Genomic DNA, 19,806 nt, shown 5'->3' with positions numbered 1-19,806 from the left:
ACTGCAAGTACCCATTTACCCTGTGCATTTGTCCCCATTTTCCAAATATGGTCATCTCAGTGCAGTCACTGGGTCACCCTGCCTAAAACAAGTCTGACACCCTTATGCTAAAAAGTATGCCTCTTATTTACTATTTCATTACACTCCATAGACCGGCTAAAATGATTATGGCCTCAGTCAGTCTCTCCACCCGGAAGTAGGCGGATCCGGAAGTCCGTTCCCGCAGGCGGAAGTGAAGGCCGGGGCCCGTCGGCTGGACTGGAGACGTCTTGGAGCGGCGACAAGGGAAATTCCACTCCATCTCCATTTTGAGAAACGTTGACTAAGGTAATGTAAATACGGGTTGAATTTATCGACGTGAGAATGTCTGGGTGTTCAGGGTGTGTTTATCAGCGGTCAATCTGCTCGCTGGACTAAATCGCCTGTGTCATCTAGCTAACGTCAGCTGCTAGATGCTAACCTGTTACGCTACCAAGTTAGCCGCCTAGCTAGCTTAGCTAATCTTAGCTTGTTAGCCAGAATTCTTTCAGAAATAGTGTTAATGACAGCAGCTCTCTGTGACAGGACCACTTCTCTCTCATCCTGTGCCTCGAGTAGTAAGCTCTCCAGGCAGGTAGTTACCTAGTTAACATAGAGCTAGTTAGGTGGTTGGTTAGTTAGCTGGTTAGCTCGCTCTACTTGATAGTGTTGGGGTGTGAAATTATGCTACGAGTGGGTTAATGTTTGGTGTAAATAGACGCGCGTATCTAATTACAAGGTTTAGTTTAAAAGGCAGTGAAGTTAGCAGGGCGCTAGTTAGCATGGAGGAGAGGAGAGGAGAGGAAAAGAGAGGAGAGGTGAAGTGAAAGATTCAGCTTCTGCTTTCTGAATTTTGACGTAGTTCAGGAGCCATAACTGACCGCGCTGGTGCTGTGTACCACTCCCTATAGCTCACTCTTTTATTCCCTCCTTTTTTATTCCCTGCTTTAATAATAATTTTTTAAAAAGTCTAGCTACCTCGGGTAGTGTTTCAGTTGTTGACAGGTCTGTGAGGCTACAGCTGAGTGCAAAAGTTTGCACCCCCTATACAAAAGGCACCTATACTTTCAATAGTCAGGGATACCTTTAACTCAAATCATCTCCTCTGAACATAATCTAAATATTAGACTTAATACTGGATATTAAATGTGTACAGTAATATCTTGGCTATTCAGTGGAGCCAGATAGGCTCTCAATTATCCAGGGTGACATTATTTATAGAGCTACCTGTTTGTCAGATATTGAATTTTGGATTGACAAAGTTGAAGTTTTATAGAGTAAGAAGTCAATAATATGACACTGACATAAGAGTTGTGATTTCCACCTCTGTGACAAGTTTAAAAAAAGAATGCTTTATGCTTTATGAAGCCCGCTTTGAGACCCACACCTGTATAGTTCTAAAAAGAAATGTAAATGTCTTAAGACAAACTAATAATTAACCAAGGGAAGAATAGTTTGTTTTGGCCATACCTGTGAACGGATATTCGAAAAAAATTTCCACTTTAGATAATATCTAAACTTGCACAGTGTAAGTCATGATCATGAAGACATGTTTTGTGAAACCTAACACTAAAAATGTTGTCAGTATAAATTAGATTTCCTTGTTTCCTTTATATTCTAAGGGTGTCCAAACTTTTGCACTCAGCTGTACTAAAGAGCCTGATATATAGGTGGTAGTGTAGTTTTTTGCTTGCTCATGTATTAGTTTTATCTTCAGATGGTTTTTCGAATCACGTGGACTCCTCATACGAGCCCACCTGTGTTCCTGGCTGTTTAAGGACCGTGTGTGTTTTGGTGTAGGAAAGGAAAGGAGAACGATGGAGTTTGGTGTGAAGTTGATCCTAGTTCCAGGCTCGAAGGTCAGTTCAGTGATTACTGGGACATAAAATACAGCCTGCGTCAGCATGTGTGACTTTGAGGAGTAGAAATAGAAAGTCGAATCATGTCATCTGTGTTTAAATCAAACTGGCTCGGCAAACTGACTCATTTCACGACTGTGGCGTTTAGACGTCAAAGACTGATAGCAGTGCTGATGGTAGAGGCTCTGTGGCCTGATTTCTTCCATGTCCATGCGTCAGGGTCACATAGAAGAGCCCCCCACCCCAGCCCACCCTCGTTTTATGAGATATGACACTGAGACACACTTTAACACAATGATGAGCAAATGTTAGTATGAAAAAATATATAGGAAAAGGAAATAATCTCTTATATTGGCCTGTTTTTTTAACCACTCTGACTGAATTGTTAAGAAAATTTTCACTTGTTTCAACCAGGTGTGTTGTAATGTTTCAAGATTATTAACTATTTTTTATTTTCTAAATTTGTTTTCAATACAAGAAGTATTTTCAGTAATATTCAATATTTAATATAATTTAATACCAATGGTATATATTTAATTCAATGTCATTATATTTATATATAATATATAATTTGCATATTATATTGTTTACAGTAACATAACTCTAACAATATGACTGTCAATTATACCAATATTTAATATATAAATAATAATTAATTAAGTTATGTACAAGTTTATAGGCCAAAACAGCAAATCTTTTTAAATGGCAAATTTTTTGTCTATGTCCATTTAAAAAAAAAAAAAAAAAAGAAAGAATTTAACATGTTCTTTAAAGATCTTCATCACTTCATGTGATGTTGCATCCATAATCCTGCAGAACTGTTACATTCGTACAGTTCTGAACTGAAAGAAAGAAACCGGTGGCTCTGTTCCGCTGGAGATGCCATTTTGCTGGTCCTGTAGATGGGCGTGGTCTCTCCCATGATGACTCCGCCCCCATCCACAGGGCATGAAGGCTCACTGAGTGGTTTGATGAGGATGAGTGGTGTTCCTCGCTCCAGTACAATTCCAGAGCTGTGTAGAAAGAATTGAAGCTGTTCTGGTGGCTCAACACTTTACTAAAACACGGTGTCATTTTTTTTCCTTTTAATCTGTCACGCGTCTGTATCTGTGATACGTCGACTTTTCTCTCAGAAAGGTTGCATGAGTAGATATTGCATATGCTAGGCTCATGCAATTAATGAGACACATCCATAATGCTGGTGCTGAAATCTTTATCCTGTTGTACTGACCCGGATGGACGTTTGTTCTTTACTACACAGTCACAGAATACCTACACCTTTGGGTTTATATTTGCAGCTAAAGGCTATCTCTTCGACCCAGAATGTGACATGTGATGCATTATGTTTCTGTGCTCTCTTCCTGTGGACTGTGCGTCAGTCCACAACTAGCTGTTTTGGTAACTGTAATGTGGGTTTTTTTTTTTTGGCACATACACATGCACAGAGGCTCCACCACTCGGTCTCATCTCATTGGTTATTTGCTTTGCTACGAGAAAGTGAAACACACTTAAGATATCTCACATTGGCCACTCATGGTCAGCGGGGAAATCGTGTCAATGTCACATGTCGCTTTTTCACATTTATTTCATTTGGAACTAGTTCATATAGTCTGCAGTTATATTCATAACATACATTATTCACATATTCACATGCCCCATTTCGTCCATGCACTTCTTTCATTCGGACGTTTTTAGTGATCTGTCATTCATCAAGCAACAGATCTCTTTCTCATACAATTATACGAGAGATCCAGTCACTGTGTTTATCGCAGGGTCAAATTCACCACCAGTCACTGATTAACTTTTATGAGCCGTTGCTCATTAAGGTGAAGGGAAATTAACTGGTTAATATATAAATGTGAAGCACTTGTCAGTTTTTCAGTTACACTGGTACAAGCAGAAATCTAGTGCTAATATTAATGCATTGAAGGCATGGTGAGATGAACCTGTCTGGGTTTGTATTAAAGGTGTACTCGGAGTTTTCTGTAATAGCATAGTAAAGTTATTCATGGCTGCAATATGTAAGGAATGGAGCATGACCGGGCATGCTGTTAGAGGAAAACAATCAATGACGGGATGGTGTAATGCGGCTCTGTGTGATGCAGAGTTGCTGTAACCACCCGGAAGTGGGTTGTATTGCTTTTATAGCACAGCGATTAAAGTAGAACAACATGTCATTCTTTTTAACCATTTACAGTTACATTTAATGTTGTGGAACGTCCACAGAGCATGTTAGTTCCTGTTATCACTTGCACTGTAGTAGCTATAAACAGTCGTTTTGACATTGACACTGGAGACTCCTTCCCTAAATATTAGCCTAAATAATAATCTCTTTACAGAAACATCACCATAGCAATGATTTTACGATGTGTCTTTGAGATAACACGTTTTTTAAAAATATCCATTTATTATTAGGCTTAGATTATGTGGCGCGGAGTACAAGTCTCTGTGTGAGTGGTTGCTGTAGAAAACACAACCTATTAGAACGAGCACGTTAATATAAACCCATGGTTTGAATTACAGCTAGCACTGCCATCAGAGCTAACCAATCAGATTCGAGAATTCAGCATAAAGAAAGTGAATCAACACTTACTGACCAATCAGATTCGAGAATTCAGCATAAAGAAAGTGAATCAACACTTACTGACCAATCAGATTCGAGAATTCAGCATAAAGAAAGTGAATCAACACTTACTGACCAATCAGATTCGAGAATTCAGCATAAAGAAAGTGAATCAACACTTACTGACCAATCAGATTCGAGAATTCAGCATAAAGAAAGTGAATCAACACTTACTGACCAATCAGATTCGAGAATTCAGCATAAAGAAAGTGAGTGAACACTTTCTGACCAATCAGATGTGAGAATTTCAAACAGCGCTCTGGTATAGTTGTCTTATAATGATATTTCAGACCTTGTAAAGATAAGATAAGAAGAATATCTTTGCTTTGGTTAAAAGTAAGGGTGTGTGTTTGCGTCCGCAACTGTGTTATCTGTCTATTTGTATTGCAGAATGCTTCTGTAAACTCAGATAGACTAACGGTCTTCTCTCACAAATGCTCTCTCACACACACAATCCATTGGCAGGTTCTCAGGAAACTGGGTCGATATCCAGGGAAGCGTTTCCTATTTTTGTGTTCAGTAATGTCCCCCTTCCTCTTCATGAAGTGAAAGGTAATCTCGCACTTTTGTTGCTTGGATAATGAAACACTGTCCCAGAACCAATAAAAAGTACAATAAGTAAATTGAGCACAAGATTTTCTTCTGTTCTGACCAGCGTTCACACTCCTGATGTTACTGAGGTCGAACTAAGAAATTTTCCCCCAAATTTTTTTTTTTTGCCTCAAATGTTATTGTCAGATTTGTTCTGAATTAGCAGAACAGGTTACAGGTTTAAATTTCAATACACTCTTTTAAATTTTTTCATATCGTTTTCATATAAAGGACTTTTTGTGCAGAGCAGAGTTTTATTTAGTAATGAATTCTGTAAACTTGTGATAAGGAGGAATTTCATGATGCATTGGTTTGTTTCCTGAACAAGCGGCACTGATGGTGAATAATAATTACACCCACTCTTCTTTAGTCTAGAACCTGTTTGTTTTTCTGTTTCGTTTACGAATATATTTTGGCAGCAAGTTAACATGGGTGAAACCGAAATTTTAGTGTTGGCGAGAAAATCTACACATGCACAGACAAGCTTAGAAATGTTTTCTTTAAAAAAAAACCAACAAAAACTAGAGATACCACTTTTTCTTTTCTGATAATGATTCCTTTGTTGCAAGCTTGAGGTCAGCTGATGAGTAGTTTTCTTTAAAAACTACTTAGCTTTAAAGGTGAAGAAGAATGAATAAAATACAGGAAATTATTCATAGCCTTAAATAGCTATAAATATATACGACATACACAAACCAAAGATTCAAAGATTGAATCAGTTCTTTTATTTCTTTGGATATTCGCGCAACCATGATCAGATGGGTGCCATTTCTAGAAAAAAAACATCTTTCAAACTAAACTTTGTAAAAAAAAAAAATAATAATAATAATAAAAACAAACAAAAAAAATAATAATTTAAGTCAACATCATGTATAAAGAAATACGCCAGTGGATTGGACCTTAACCGAAAGACGTCTTTTTCCAGGGCAACCTACAAATCTGATTTATTATATATATATTTATATATTCTATAAATAATATACAATGCTCCCATAATTGTTATTGCTACCATCACTGGCATTAAACACTGGCCAGACAATTCCTGTAGGAGTTAATGTGCTGTAAGAAATGCTCCACTATGTATTGTCTATCATAGTGTCCATTTGTTATTATGATAGAAAGGTTATACTTAGTTATTTTATTGATTAATAGACCTGAATGTTGTTAAACCTGTGTGTGTGTGTGTGTGTGTGTGTGTGTCAGAAAGTCAGGTGGACATAACCCTAATCCAGGTTAATTATACACCACAATACAAGGCTTCATTCGTCGAGTACGCGTCCACATAAACCAAAAGATACAAACTGATTGTTAGACTCGGAAAGTGGTAGCTATTGATATTTATAAAGATGTCCACACCTGAACCGAGGAGTTTATAATGTAACTCTGCTTCACGTAGTTGATGTTTATAAATCCCACACATTGTAATTCAACTAAACGTCGTAACTCGTCAATTCTGACCACAGACTAAGAAAAACCAAAGGAAACGTCTCCTCAGCGCCAAGGAATTCCTACTCGGGGACACGTGACGGTCTCCTCAACTCCGAATTCAGCAAATGATGTCTGATCAACATGGCTTTAGTTCAGCCAGTGTAGAGACACATTAGGTTGTTAAATTTATAACACTGACAGTGCAGTTTTCCGTTTTGAGGAGGACTGCAGCGTGAGATCTACACGCATGTAAGATATGTGCTATTATTTAACTATAACTGGTTAGGAAGTAACAGATCTGCCTCTAGTGTCTCTTTGAAATGTGCCTGTGGCAAGATACCCTAGAGTAGAGATCAAAAAAATCTGCATTTGGACGGACGAAAGTAAATATTACACACATCCTCAAGCATGAGAGGAGAAACAATACTATGCGTACGGTTGATAAATGAGACACCCGCTCTCTTCATCTCTTTGCTTCACAGGACTTGATGATACTCTGCTTTGTAAGCCTGATCCCTTCTCATTTTGAGTTCATTTTTTTCTGGAGTCATTATAGAATAACCCCAGCGTTTCCTGTTTTTTTTTTTTTTTTTTTTTTTTTTTTTATAAAAAAGCCACTTAGTTGTCTTCCTTCAGCGTTGTTGGATGTTCCACTCAGTGCAGGGAGAGGGAATCTGTGTATCAGCCTCAATTTCCTCCTATTTGCTGCTCATTACACAGGCTTTTGTACCAAAGAGGACACTAAGATCTGTGTTATCATACATCTGAACATTATTCAGGGAATTCACAGGGGAAGTAACGAGGTAGAACGATATAGTAATTCTTTTTTATACTCAGAATATTCTCCAATCTCATCAAGTGTTATAGTAGAAGTGCTGTCTGTTGGCAAAGAGAGGTTGTACAAGTGCTAAAGGTAAAGGTGCCAATAATTGTGACAAGTGGTTTTGTTGAAAGGATAGAAGCAACAAATGTTACTAAAATAAAGGAGATGGACAAGCATTTGAACAGAAACGTTAGAGATGTAACAATCATTTATAATTTTATTCTGCATCATTTTTGTTACCAGTCATTTTGTCATTTAGCATTGTTTCTGTTCTTCCGAGCTGTTTATCACTTGACGCAGATCATTTTTGTTCCTGCCAGTTTTTGAGGCTGTGGTGAGGTCTCCATAAATAACAGAACAGCCAAGATGAAACAAAAAAGTGGCTTAAATGACCTATGACACACAGAAAACAGGGCAGAAATAACAACTTTTTGTTGCCTGTCATTTCGTCATGTAAGCAAGCATTGTTTTAATTTCTCTCACTTGGTGTAGGTCATTTTCATTACTGCCAGCTTTTGAGGTTATAATGAGGTGTCTGTATCTAACAGGAAATAGGGCAGAAATAGCACATATAACTGTCATCTTTGTTGCTCTACAGCAATCACATTTTAATGAGCATAAACACAAGTAATACACTCATAGTTCTCTGGCAGCACACAGACTTCCTTTCCAAACCCACTTTTCCTCTCGGGATGGTGAATCAGGCCCGAAGCGAACACTCTGATCTGCTCTCTAATTAATTACTGATAATCTGTATCTGGCTTCAAACGTCTCATGAACAGGCTGATAACCCCAGTGTGTCCCTGCATCACGATTGTACTCCCAAGGTATTTGTATCATTCAGCTGTTTTCTGCTCTTTGTAGACACCTCAGTTTAGTTCCTCGTGTGACTCGAACAAAGAAGAAACTGGCACTTGCTAAACACACTGGCTCAAAAAAAAAAAATCAAGCGTTGTTTCGCTAGCTTATGTTAAGTAAGCTGTGGTTAAGCAACAGACTCTCTGACTGGCTGGTTGAGTTTATTGCAAATGACACAAGACACTTTCAGTTTTGCGTGAAATGAAAGGAAATTGCTCCCATTGTGGGATGTTTTTTGGGTAGAAATCCTTCTTTTGAAGTTTTGGCATGTTTGCAGAAGCTTTGTCGAGTTCTAACTTGCTTATATATTAAGGAAGATTTCTGAATGATTGGTTTTTATTTTCAGATTGTAATGATGTATTCTGTTTTGTTGATTCCTAGGTTTCCTCCACCTGTGACTGCTATCCCTCTCTCCATCCGTTCTCTAGCCTGTCTCGATCCTGGTGTCCTCCGCTCCCTCTCTCGTCCTCTGTGTCCTTGCTGAGCTCCAGTCCCGGCGTTAGCCCAGCCTGCTCTCCTCTAGTGCTGGCATGGCGGGGCGAGGAGGAACGACGCGGACCAACGGCACTACCGCCGCCGCCGCCAACAAGATCTGCCAGTTCAAGCTGGTGCTGCTGGGAGAGTCGGCCGTGGGCAAGTCCAGCCTGGTACTGCGCTTCGTCAAGGGCCAGTTCCACGAGTACCAGGAGAGCACCATCGGAGGTGTGTGTGTGTGTGTGTGTGTGTGTGTGTGTGTGTGTGTGTGTGTGTGTGTGTGTGTGTGTGTGTGTGTGGAGTCAGAGTTTTACAAAATGAACACTGATTTGAGATCAGACGTGGCTAACCCGTGACTTTAACTTCCACTAGTGTACGAGTCAGTAACATTTAATGTGTTTAGAAGCCTAAACGTGGTCAAGGTGGTCACGTCTGTCATGATGAAAGTACTCTTGAAATTTAATAGAGCTTACCATTTTTTTTTTTGCCATAGTGAATTCGATCATTAGCGATAGCATCTAAATCTCGCCTTGAGCTGTAAAACAGTAGTTGCCATCAGTGAGTGTAATTTTTTTTTTAAAAAAATGTATTTATTCTCCAAAGTGCAGGTGAGGCTCGACATTAAAAGATACAGAGCGTGCACTGGTCAAGTGATCGCGTTATTTCATGGAGAGCCAAACCAGGAATCGTCTGCACTGTGAAGTGACTGATAGGGCCAGATCACAAGGACTGACACATTATAACCATTAAAAAAAAAAAAACCCTCTGTAAACAAGACCTCTATTTCTGGCTAAAATGACATCAGGCAATACCGCAGAGCTCGGTGTGTTTGTGTTTCAGTTGATCATTTCAAAGTCTAGTTTGAAGCTATTATAATATATGCCATCACATAGAGGCAACAAAATGTGTGTATGCTATTTTTACATAGTGTGTAAACGGCCAGCTGTCAGTTCTATGCATGCTAGCATAAGTTATTGTTTCCTGGTTTGGATGCCATGTTGGTAACACCAGCACACAAACTGTATAATACACAACTGTGCAAGTGCACTTACTTTCTAATTTAACCTTATTATGGTGAGACCCAGCAATGAAAGACATGGCTGCTGTAACCGTGGAAAGAGTAATCACAGTGTATATCGCTATCTTGAGAGTCCACAGGAGAGGACTCTGCATTGATGAGTCTCAGATTCCATGCTCTGTATCTCAAGTTTTAAAGGAGGAGACTCCGTGTCGTCATGTTGGCAAAGGGAGGTTGTATAAACACTAATGGTTTGGGTGCATTTTTATTTAAGCATTTGAATAAAAAAAGTAATTTGTTCATTAGAGATATAATTTTATGCTGAGTCATTTTTGTCACCTGTCATTTTATCATTTAACGTAGCGTTGTTTCGGTTTTTCAGAGTTGTTTGTTGCTGGGTGCAGGTCATTGTCGTTACTGCCAGCATTTGGGACTGTAATGGTGCTGTAAAAGCTGTCCACATCTAACCACATATCTAAAAATGACCACACATAACAATAAAAAAAGAGTAAAATGTAACAAATATTACCTACAAGGCAGAAGTATTAACAACTGCCCAGAAATTCTCCAGAATAAAATTATGATCATTTAGTAAATCACCTTACTTTTTAATTTATGCTTTGGTCATCAATTTCCTCTTTTTAAAAAATAATTTATGTAGATGGCACATTACTGTTATGACTAAAAGGCATGGTTTTGTTTTACAACTTAAAAAAAAATATTTCTCTTAGAATAAATTTAAAGGTTAGATTTCTCTCATTTACAGTGTGTGATTTTTTTTTTTTTTCGTACCCATTTTATTAAAAGATGCCAATAATTACGAAGTTAATTGTGAGTTCACTAGCCTGTCAAAGGTCCCACCAAAGGTGCTTTACCCTTATTTTTTCAGTTAATGGACAGCAAATTTAGGTGATTATTTACATGCTTGTGTCTTGAGATATGTGTGACATTTCTACTGGCTTTGTGTGTTTAGTTGGTGCAGTTGGGTTTTCTTTTACGATGCTGAAGTGGATATTTTTCACCGTTAGATAGTGAATGGCCACAGGATGAGAGAAAAATCACTCGAGTGGCAGACACAGTGTCATGTGACTTTAATTGAGGCCTTTTGTATTCCTTAATGAGCTTAGATACACTTGTACTTGAAGACTCAGCACATCTCAGCAAAGTCCTTCCTCACACAAACTCCCACACTGTGATTAAATGTCTTAAAGGTTAAATGGCTTTGTGTGTTGGTGAACCGCGGGCTGTGATGTCATTAGAAAGGTGAGCTGGCACTTTCCATGCGAGCGAGCTGACGGGAAGTAGCTACATCTCATACACAAAGCAGAGGAAGCAGGGTGACTGTGGAATTTCCTGGATTTTCTGGTTTGTGTGTTTGTGTGTGTGTTTGTGTGTGTGTGTGTGTGTGTGTGTGTGTGTGTGTGTGTGTGTGTGCGTGCGTGCATGCATGTTCGTACCTTTCTCCAGAGTGAAACTGTCTTAGTAAAAGAACAGGCTTTCGGTGAGACATTCAATTGTGTGCAGCAACAGAAAGAAATTCCGCATCTTATTCCACACAGGATGCGACATGCTTACATCAGCCGCAGTGTACGGATAGGGGTCAGCACTTTTTCTCTTCCTTTTTTTTTTTTTTTTTTTTCTGTCAAGCAACAGGTCAGAGGTCACTGAGCTAGATACCTACAGTCATGTGAGCAGCCTTACTGACTCGGCACAAGTCCTTACTTGTGTGTGTGCGTTTGTGTTTGTGGGTTTTTTTGTTTTGTTTTTTTTAATTCAGGATTTTCTCCTTCTCTTCTTCTCATGAGTTGAGAATGATGTTATTACAACACATCCCTAGTGCCACTGTTTCAGTGAGGGGAAATCAGATCTTTAAAGAAATCTGCACCTACTCTAAACCATCTGGGATCAATTCACATATTTAGAATGTACTTGAATGAATGTTTTATTCAAAAACTTTATTTTTCATTGTTCAGCAGATCAACTAAAATTGCATTTTTGCAACTGATAGGCCTAATGTATCAGCTGTTATTTTGATTAATAATGTTTGCGTAAAGGGAAAATGTGTACTTTATGCCTTTGTTTAATGATGTACTCTTTTTGCGTGAGAGTGAATTTAAAAGAACACTGGTTTATTTAGCATGATCGTGGTTTTCATTATCATAATCCTGCATCTGTAATCTCTTTCTTCCTGTCTTGTCCCTTGTCATCATTACAGCCGCATTCCTCACACAGACAGTCTGCCTGGATGATACAACAGTAAAGTTTGAGATTTGGGACACAGCTGGACAAGAGAGATACCACAGTCTGGCCCCAATGTACTACAGAGGAGCCCAGGCCGCCATTGTAGTCTACGACATCACTAACACAGTAAGAGCGTGTTCACACACTCATCATGTGTGTATGGACAGACCTACAGTAACACACAAACTCAAGGCTGTAGTGCTCAAAACCCTGACATGGACTTAGAGGTGTACAAGAGTAGCTGTTCTCATGTAAGGGTTTTTTTTTTTTTTTAGCCGCGCAGGTCAGCATTAGACATGTGGTTTTTCATGACGTTCTCAGTACGTGCACTCGCACCACAAAAGTGCTCGCAATTGTTATGAGCTGTGGCCGTTTGCATTCAGATGCCTTATTTTCTCCGTATATCCCTTTATCTTTGAAAGACATGAGGGCTTAGCCGTCTCTACTTCATTACGAGCTGAGACATGAGCTTGTGAGACTTATTTGTCAATAAGTTTTACCAAAACATAAAAACACTACTCAAACTACACTGCGTTATCTAACTGCACTTAGCTCTGCTGATAAGTGATAAGTAAATAAAGTCATCAGTTTAGCCATCGTACTTCCTCCCAGAACTTTATATAGGACTTGAATAGTCACTTCAGGACTGAAATATGAGAATGAGATTTTCAAATGTGAGACTTAAGATTTGACTCGGTGTTCACAATCCTGGTTGTAATGAAACTTTGACTGATTTGTTGTTAGATCTTCCAGTGGTACATTTGAGGTAATTGCACTGCCTTTGAATTATTATCAGGAGTATATTGGCCCACACACACACACACACTCACACACACAAACACTGTACACTTTTGCTCAGAAGACCATTGTATAAGCATCTCAGCTGACTGACTGCTGAAGTCAGTTATTCCTCTCTGTGTTATTGAGAGACCTTTGCTCTGTACAGTTTACTTTTTATTTCCTTTGAGTAATTTAAAGCGTAGCTGGCCAACAGCAGTGGTATTTTAGTGAGGTGTGTTAAATTTGCCGTACTGTCTTCGTGGTTGTGCAAAACTACAATAGTATGCATGAGAGAAGATTTCTTGCTCAAAGCTTATATTCAAGCTTTCAAGTGTAAAATCTTTTGCTAATTAGTATGTTGAATTCCAGGACACTTTCACCCGAGCAAAGAACTGGGTAAAGGAGCTCCAGAGACAGGCCAGCCCCAACATCGTCATCGCTCTGGCTGGGAACAAAGCCGACCTTGCTAACAAGAGAGCTGTGGATTTCCAGGTATGTGCATGTCTGCTTTTTCTGGAGAATGGTAGCCATGATGATGATGATGATGATGATGATGAGGAAGATATGCTCAAGCATGTTTCTGACTTCTACACACGTCTTCTCAGGAAGCGCAGGCGTACGCAGACGACAACAGCCTGCTGTTCATGGAGACATCCGCTAAGACCGCCATGAATGTCAACGAGATCTTCATGGCCATCGGTAAGCAGCAGCTGTCGCAACTTGCGAGTGGTGCTTCTGTCCACGTTTTTATGTGGATTGAGAACATATAAAAACGATAAAGTGGAGATGGCTTATCGATTAAAAAGACAATGCAGTAAGGGAAATCATAAGCAAGACTGATGTATATATATCTTGGCAGTTCGCTAATCAAACCTGGGATGATTGCTAAAATCTAGGAAAAAAATCTAGGAAAGTCTGTGAAAAAACTCCCCTTTCTGTGTCTGGCCTGCAGCTCTGGTCTTCAGCTAAATAATTTACATAACTGCTACAGAAGCCGAGCTCTTTCCTGTTTATAAAACTAGAGTCACTGAACTACAGCAGTTTCCTTCCATTCGTTTTCTCAAGTATACAGTTCAGTCCCCTGAGATGCCTTGCTATACAGTTGATGTCTCCTGCTCTATAATAGACAGTGTTATATGCTTAACTAGCTAGCTGTCTGCTAAAACAAAGCTTTCTTTTATTCTTTGTTCTCCGGCTACTGCCTGTGCCTACATTCTGTTTGATTTGTCATCTTGTTCATTCTCTTCATGATATTCGAATAATAGCAGTAGATGGAAATGCACAATGATTTTCAATGAATCTCTTTGTGAAGTTTGTCCCATAAACATTATAGACTGTGCCTGTTTAGTTTTTGAGATATTGCAGCATTATATGTCAATGTGTACCTAATATATACTGTATGGCCAAAAGTTTGTGGACACCTGACCATCACATCCATGTGTGCATGTTGAACATCATCTTCCAGATTTAGTCCCTTTTGTTGTTATAATAACCTCCACTCTTCTGAGAAGGCTTTCCACTAGATTTTGGAGTGTGGCTCTGGGGATTTGGGTTCATTCAGCTCCAGGAGCATTAGTGAGGTCAGGCGCTGATGTTGGGTGAGGAGGTCTGCGGTGCAGTCAGTGTTCCAGTTCATCCCAAAAGGTGTTGTGCAGGCACTCAAATTCTTCCACTCCAACCTTGGCAAGCCATGTCTTCATGGAGCTCGCTTTGTGCACAGAGGCATTGTCATGTTGGAACATGTTTTGGCCTCTTAATTCCAGTAAAGGGAAAATATTAAAGCTACAGCATACAAAGACATTCTATACAATTGTGTGCAACAGTTTGGGGAAGAACCACATATGGGTGTGAAGGTGAGGTATCCACATACTTTTGGCCATATTGTGTATTTCTACGATATACAATGTGTATCACAATATATAGAATTGCTAACAAACTGCTAACAGTGCAGTGCTTTAAAACAGAAAGTAAAACTGAGTTTAATGATGGTTTATTTTTGCAGATGTTAAACAAAAATACTTGACACTGAAAAGGGAGAATTTTTTAAATTTTACAATTTTAAAACTTCAGTATAAAATTTTAACAAGAAATCAGCTCCTTTCAATCAGCATTTGTTAAATGTTTAAATGTTTAATACATTGCATATAATGTGTGTGTGTGTGTGTAAATAACATTAAAACCACTCACAGGTGAAGTGAATACCATTGATTATCTCGTTACAATGGCATCTGTCAAGGGGTGGGATATATTAGGCAGCAAGTGAACAGTTTGTTCTTAAAGTTGATGTGTTGGAAGTAAGAAAACTGGGCAAGCATAAGGATCTGAGCGACTTTGGGCCAAATTATGATGGCGAGACAACTGGGTCAGAGCATCTCCAAAACAGCAGGTCTTGTGGGGTGTTCCTGTTATGCAGTGGTTAGTATCTACCAAAAGTGGTCCAAAGAAGGACAACCAGCGACAGGGTCATGGTCACCCAAGGCACATTGATGTGCGTGAGGAGAGAAGACTAGCCCATCTGGTCCAATCACACACAAGAGCTACTGTAGCACAAATTGCTGAAAAAGTTCATGCTGGATATGATAGCAAGGTGTTGGAACACACAGTGCATCACAGCTTGTGTAGCCGCAGACCGGTCAGGGTGCCCATGCTGACCCCATCCACCACCAAAAGCACCTACAATGGGTATGTGAGCATCAGAACTGGACCAGGAAACAATGGAAGAAGGTCACCTGGTCTGATGAATCATGTTTTCTTTTACATGACGTGGCTGGCCGGGTGTGTGTGCATCCCTTACCTGAGGAAGAGATGGCACCAGAATGCACTATGGGAAGAAGGCAAGCCAGCAGAGGCAGTGTGATGGTCTGGACAATGTTCTGGTGGAAAACTTTGGGTCCTGGCATTCATGTGGATGTTACTTTGACACATACCACCTCCCTAAACATTGTTGCAGAAAAAGTACACCCCTCCCTGGCAGCAATAATCTCTAATGACAGTGGCCTCTTTCAGCAGGATAATGCGCCCTGCCACACTGCAAAAAATTGTTCAGGAATGGTTTGAGGAACATGACAAAGACTTCAAGGTGTTGACTTGGCCTCCAAATTCCCCAGATCTCAATCCAATCGAGCATGAGCTATGAACAATGAACTATGACATCACTCTTGGCTGAAGACTTGTATTTAAATATCACTATAATGTCTAAAAAAACAAACCAGCAAAGTCACATTTTACACTGGAAACACAGCACTAAGAAATTAAAGCTACAATTGATTTCTGAGGAAATCATAGATGACTCTGATGCTAGTACTGTAGATCGTTTCAGGACACGTAGCACTGCTTGACTCTATACTATACAGCTGTAGATGAGTAATGACTCATAATCGCACTATCCGGTGTCACCCAGAAGAGGATGGGTTCTGTTTTGAGTGTAGTTCCTCTCAAGCTTTCTTCCTCATGTTGTCTCAGGGAGTTTTTCTTTGCCACCTTCACCTCTGGCTTGCTCTTTAGGGACAAATTTAATTCTATATCTTGAGTTCTGCAATGCTCCTTTGTGACAATGTCCATTGCTAAAGGAGCTATATAATTGAATTTAATTGAAGAAATGACATTCAATTTAATTTTAGATGAGGTGCCACTGTGGTAATTTAATTTAATTTAAATTTGTGAAACATTTGAATGGAAACATGATCGCTGGTTTTACAGCACGTATCAAAACTATACTTTCATTCATATAGTCTCAGACTTCCTAGCCATTCTTGTTCATTTTTGTTTCTTTCTTTCTTTAACAGCTAAGAAGCTTCCGAAGAATGAGCCACAGGGCGGGGCAGGGCCTGGGGGGCGGGCTCGGGGCGGAGTCGACCTGCAGGAGGCGGCACCTCAGGGCAGATCCAGCCAGTGCTGCGGAGGAGGAAACTAACCATCCGTCCAGTCTTGTGGAGAACGTGGCCGAGGATCAACACAGACACATCATCAACCAACTCATAGTCTGACAGTTATGTCTATTCACAGCCCAAGTGGAAAATCTAGTCAGTTAGACTGTGGCATCCATCAGATTCTGCTTCTGAACTGACCAAAGGGGCCCTTCACAGCCACTTGTAAATATTTTGACCAATTATCCCTCCTACTCCTAGGCAGAGCCACAACCTCCTCCTTAACAGCTGTGTTTAAGAATCAGCCACCTGTCAAAACCTTCTGTCAAAAAGAAAGAAAAAAAAAAAAGATGAATTTAGGGAATAAGGAGGGAAAACGATCAACCGCACTTAACCAGAGCTGTGAGGTTCTTGTTCTAGTCTGTATTCACATAAAAAAAAATCAACACTGCAGCTGGAGGGAAAACAGGCTTCCTTCTACTTTATATCCTCAACCTCTCTCTCTCCCCTCAGTGCACTTTGAACTTTCTCTGTCTCTCTCTCTCTCTCTCTCTCCTTCTCCGGGCACAGCGCCTAACAAGTATTGAATTCTTCTCTCCTTACTGATCCTCTAATTTCCAGTGAGAGGAGACAGACAGAAGGGAGCGAGAGGCTGTTTTCCCTTCATGCGCAGCATTTCTGTAGATTCTGTATTATTCTTGGTTATTGCTATTATTATTGTAATTATTATGAATACCACTACTCCAGGACTAATGAATATAAATGATAGATTAGCTCCCCCCTGAAATCATTACTGTCTGATATCTTAAACTGTAAATGCATAACGCATTAACAGCTATAACGCCAGTGTCTTTAAGCATTAATGAAATGAAATTTATCAAATCGTTCAATCAACCAAGCTGGTGTTAAACATGAATAACGCAAGGCAGGGTTCGCTTCCTCTGACCAAAATCACAATGTATGTGTATTGAAAAAAATAACTATGTTGCTGTATTTGTACTTTGTATTTTCTTTCTTTTTTTTTTTTTTTTTCTGCAAAATATATCCAATCATTAGCCATTATCAATACAATACCTTCCCAAAACAGATCAATCATCCATCTTTTTTTTTTTCCCCTCCCTCTTTTCTTTTTGGTGAAATGATTTTTGTAACTAAGTTTTCTCTGAGTGCACTGGTTGTCTGTCTCATGATATATTTTTTTTCCCATGGTTATTTTTCCATTCTTCTGAAGGTGAACTGAGATTTTTCATCTTGTAATTTAGCACAACAGATCAGAACCGCTGCCCATGCCCCACTTTGAAAGGGTTGGACAAATGTTTTGTGGTCTTCCATGGACGGGGGACGCAAACAAAAATCTTCTACGTGTAATTTTACCAATAAAAATGGGGAAGGTACTTTTTTCTGTGGTTTGTGTGGTTTTGTTATAGTAGCACATATCTTCCACTTTACAACCAGTCACCTCTTGTCTTTTTCACCTAATTAAATGTAGTTAAATATTATGTGGTCGAGGATGTTATGTTGCTATGTAATAATATCTGTTGTTAAAAGCGCCATACAAATAGCATTAATTTGAATTAATTGAACAGTTTTGAAAATGTTCAGCAAAATCATTGCTGTCCTGTTTTTGAGGAAGCAGAACACTGAGTGTAATATGCTCTCTGATGCATTGATTCATACAGTCCTGATCTGTGTAATCCCATGCTGCCTTCCAGTGGAGAGCGGGTAGTTCACAGCTGGAGTGGCAGCTTCTATTAGGAGACTATCATAGAGTGTAAAATTTAAAAAAAAAAAAGGGGGGGGGGACATTTCATAATTGCAAAACAGATTTATTTTATACACAATTCACCTATTCAGATATTAAGCAAGTATGCTCCATCGTGTTTATTTATCTATAGGAGCTACTAGAACTTTTTATATCCAGCCAAAGAACCCAAACTAGGCTGTAGCTTTAGTTTAGATGTAGTTTTGTTAAAATTGCAGTTAGATTCAAATTGATACACTTTTTTGTTGCTTTTCTTTTTTTGACAGTTTTCATTCCTTTTTTAGAGGCACAACAATCAAACGAAGCAAAAATGGAAAACATAATAAAATGAATACCACAATTTAAAAGGCATGCATCATCAAATATTTCTCAATACAAATACCACACACACTCTCTAGCCAAAAGTTTGTGGCCCCCTGATTGCCTGTTTTTGCCTGATTTGCTGTTATAATAACCTCCATTCTGGGAAGGCTTTACGCTAGAGTTTATAGTATGGCTGTGGGGATTTGTGTTCATTCAGCCACAAGAGCATTAGTGAGATCAGGCTCTGATATCAAAGTGAGGAGGTCTGGGGTGCAGTCGGAGTTCCAGTTCATCCCAAAGGTGTCAGGACACTCGAGTTCTTCTACATCAACCTTCACACACCATGTCTTCATGAACCTCGCTTTGTGCACAGTGGCACTGTGATGCTGGAACATTTGAGCCTCTTAGTTCCAGTGAAGGGAAATTGTAATGCTATAGCATATAAAGACATTCTACACAGTTTTGTGCTTCCAAATTTGTGGCAACAGTTTGTGGAAGATCCACATATGGGTGTGATGATCAGGTGTCCACATACTTTTGGCCATATAGTCTACATCATTAGAACATGTTTGTTGTATACAGTGTATACAGAATTACATTATTAGGTACATACAATTTACAGCAATAAAGACTGGTAATTGACATTCAATACATACATTAAGGGTGACACAATTTGTATCTATATTTGGGATTCAACCCAAAGGCCTTATTTAATTTATTACTATTAAAATTTATTCAATTAAACCTTACCAGTATACCCCCCCAAAACACTGAAAAAAAAAAAACAGCTAAAAATGTCAGCAATATCAGCATGGTGTTTTTTTATTTCTGGCAGTTCCTCAATCTCAGCTACATCACTCCAGTTCAAAACTGCTTTCAACTCGAGATGTGTGCAGGACTGTTTTCTAATCTTGCTCGATTAATTATTATTTTGGTTCATACCTGCTGGTGATATTTTCGAACACATTTTTAGTTCTATTTCCTAAAAATATAAACAAACTAGTAGAGTAATTTAAACCACCACAACCCTGACCAGGGCAATTACTAAGAATGAATGAATGGATGAGTGAAAGCTGTTAATGCATTGCACATGGCAGTGGTCTTTCTTTGTCCCACAAGCTTCATATCTGACCACATAACAGTAAAAGCCTCCTGCTCGCAT

General features: G+C 39.2%; 1 protein-coding gene across 1 annotated transcript; it reads left to right on the top strand.

The window, feature by feature from the left end:
* Window positions 1-171: 171 nt before the first annotated feature.
* On the top strand, window positions 172-17,973 carry rab5c (RAB5C, member RAS oncogene family). The gene is made up of 6 exons (XM_026916531.3): window positions 172-327; window positions 8,582-8,902; window positions 11,908-12,059; window positions 13,083-13,205; window positions 13,319-13,412; window positions 16,499-17,973. The coding sequence occupies exons 2-6, from the start codon at window positions 8,731-8,733 to the stop codon at window positions 16,624-16,626; spliced, it is 669 nt and encodes a 222-aa protein (XP_026772332.1). The 5' UTR covers window positions 172-327; window positions 8,582-8,730; the 3' UTR covers window positions 16,627-17,973.
* Window positions 17,974-19,806: the final 1,833 nt, after the last annotated feature.

The sequence above is a fragment of the Pangasianodon hypophthalmus genome, chromosome 13 (assembly GCF_027358585.1).
Source record: "Pangasianodon hypophthalmus isolate fPanHyp1 chromosome 13, fPanHyp1.pri, whole genome shotgun sequence".
Taxonomy (NCBI): Eukaryota; Metazoa; Chordata; class Actinopteri; order Siluriformes; family Pangasiidae; genus Pangasianodon; species Pangasianodon hypophthalmus.
This window is presented reverse-complemented; position numbering and strand designations above follow the sequence as displayed.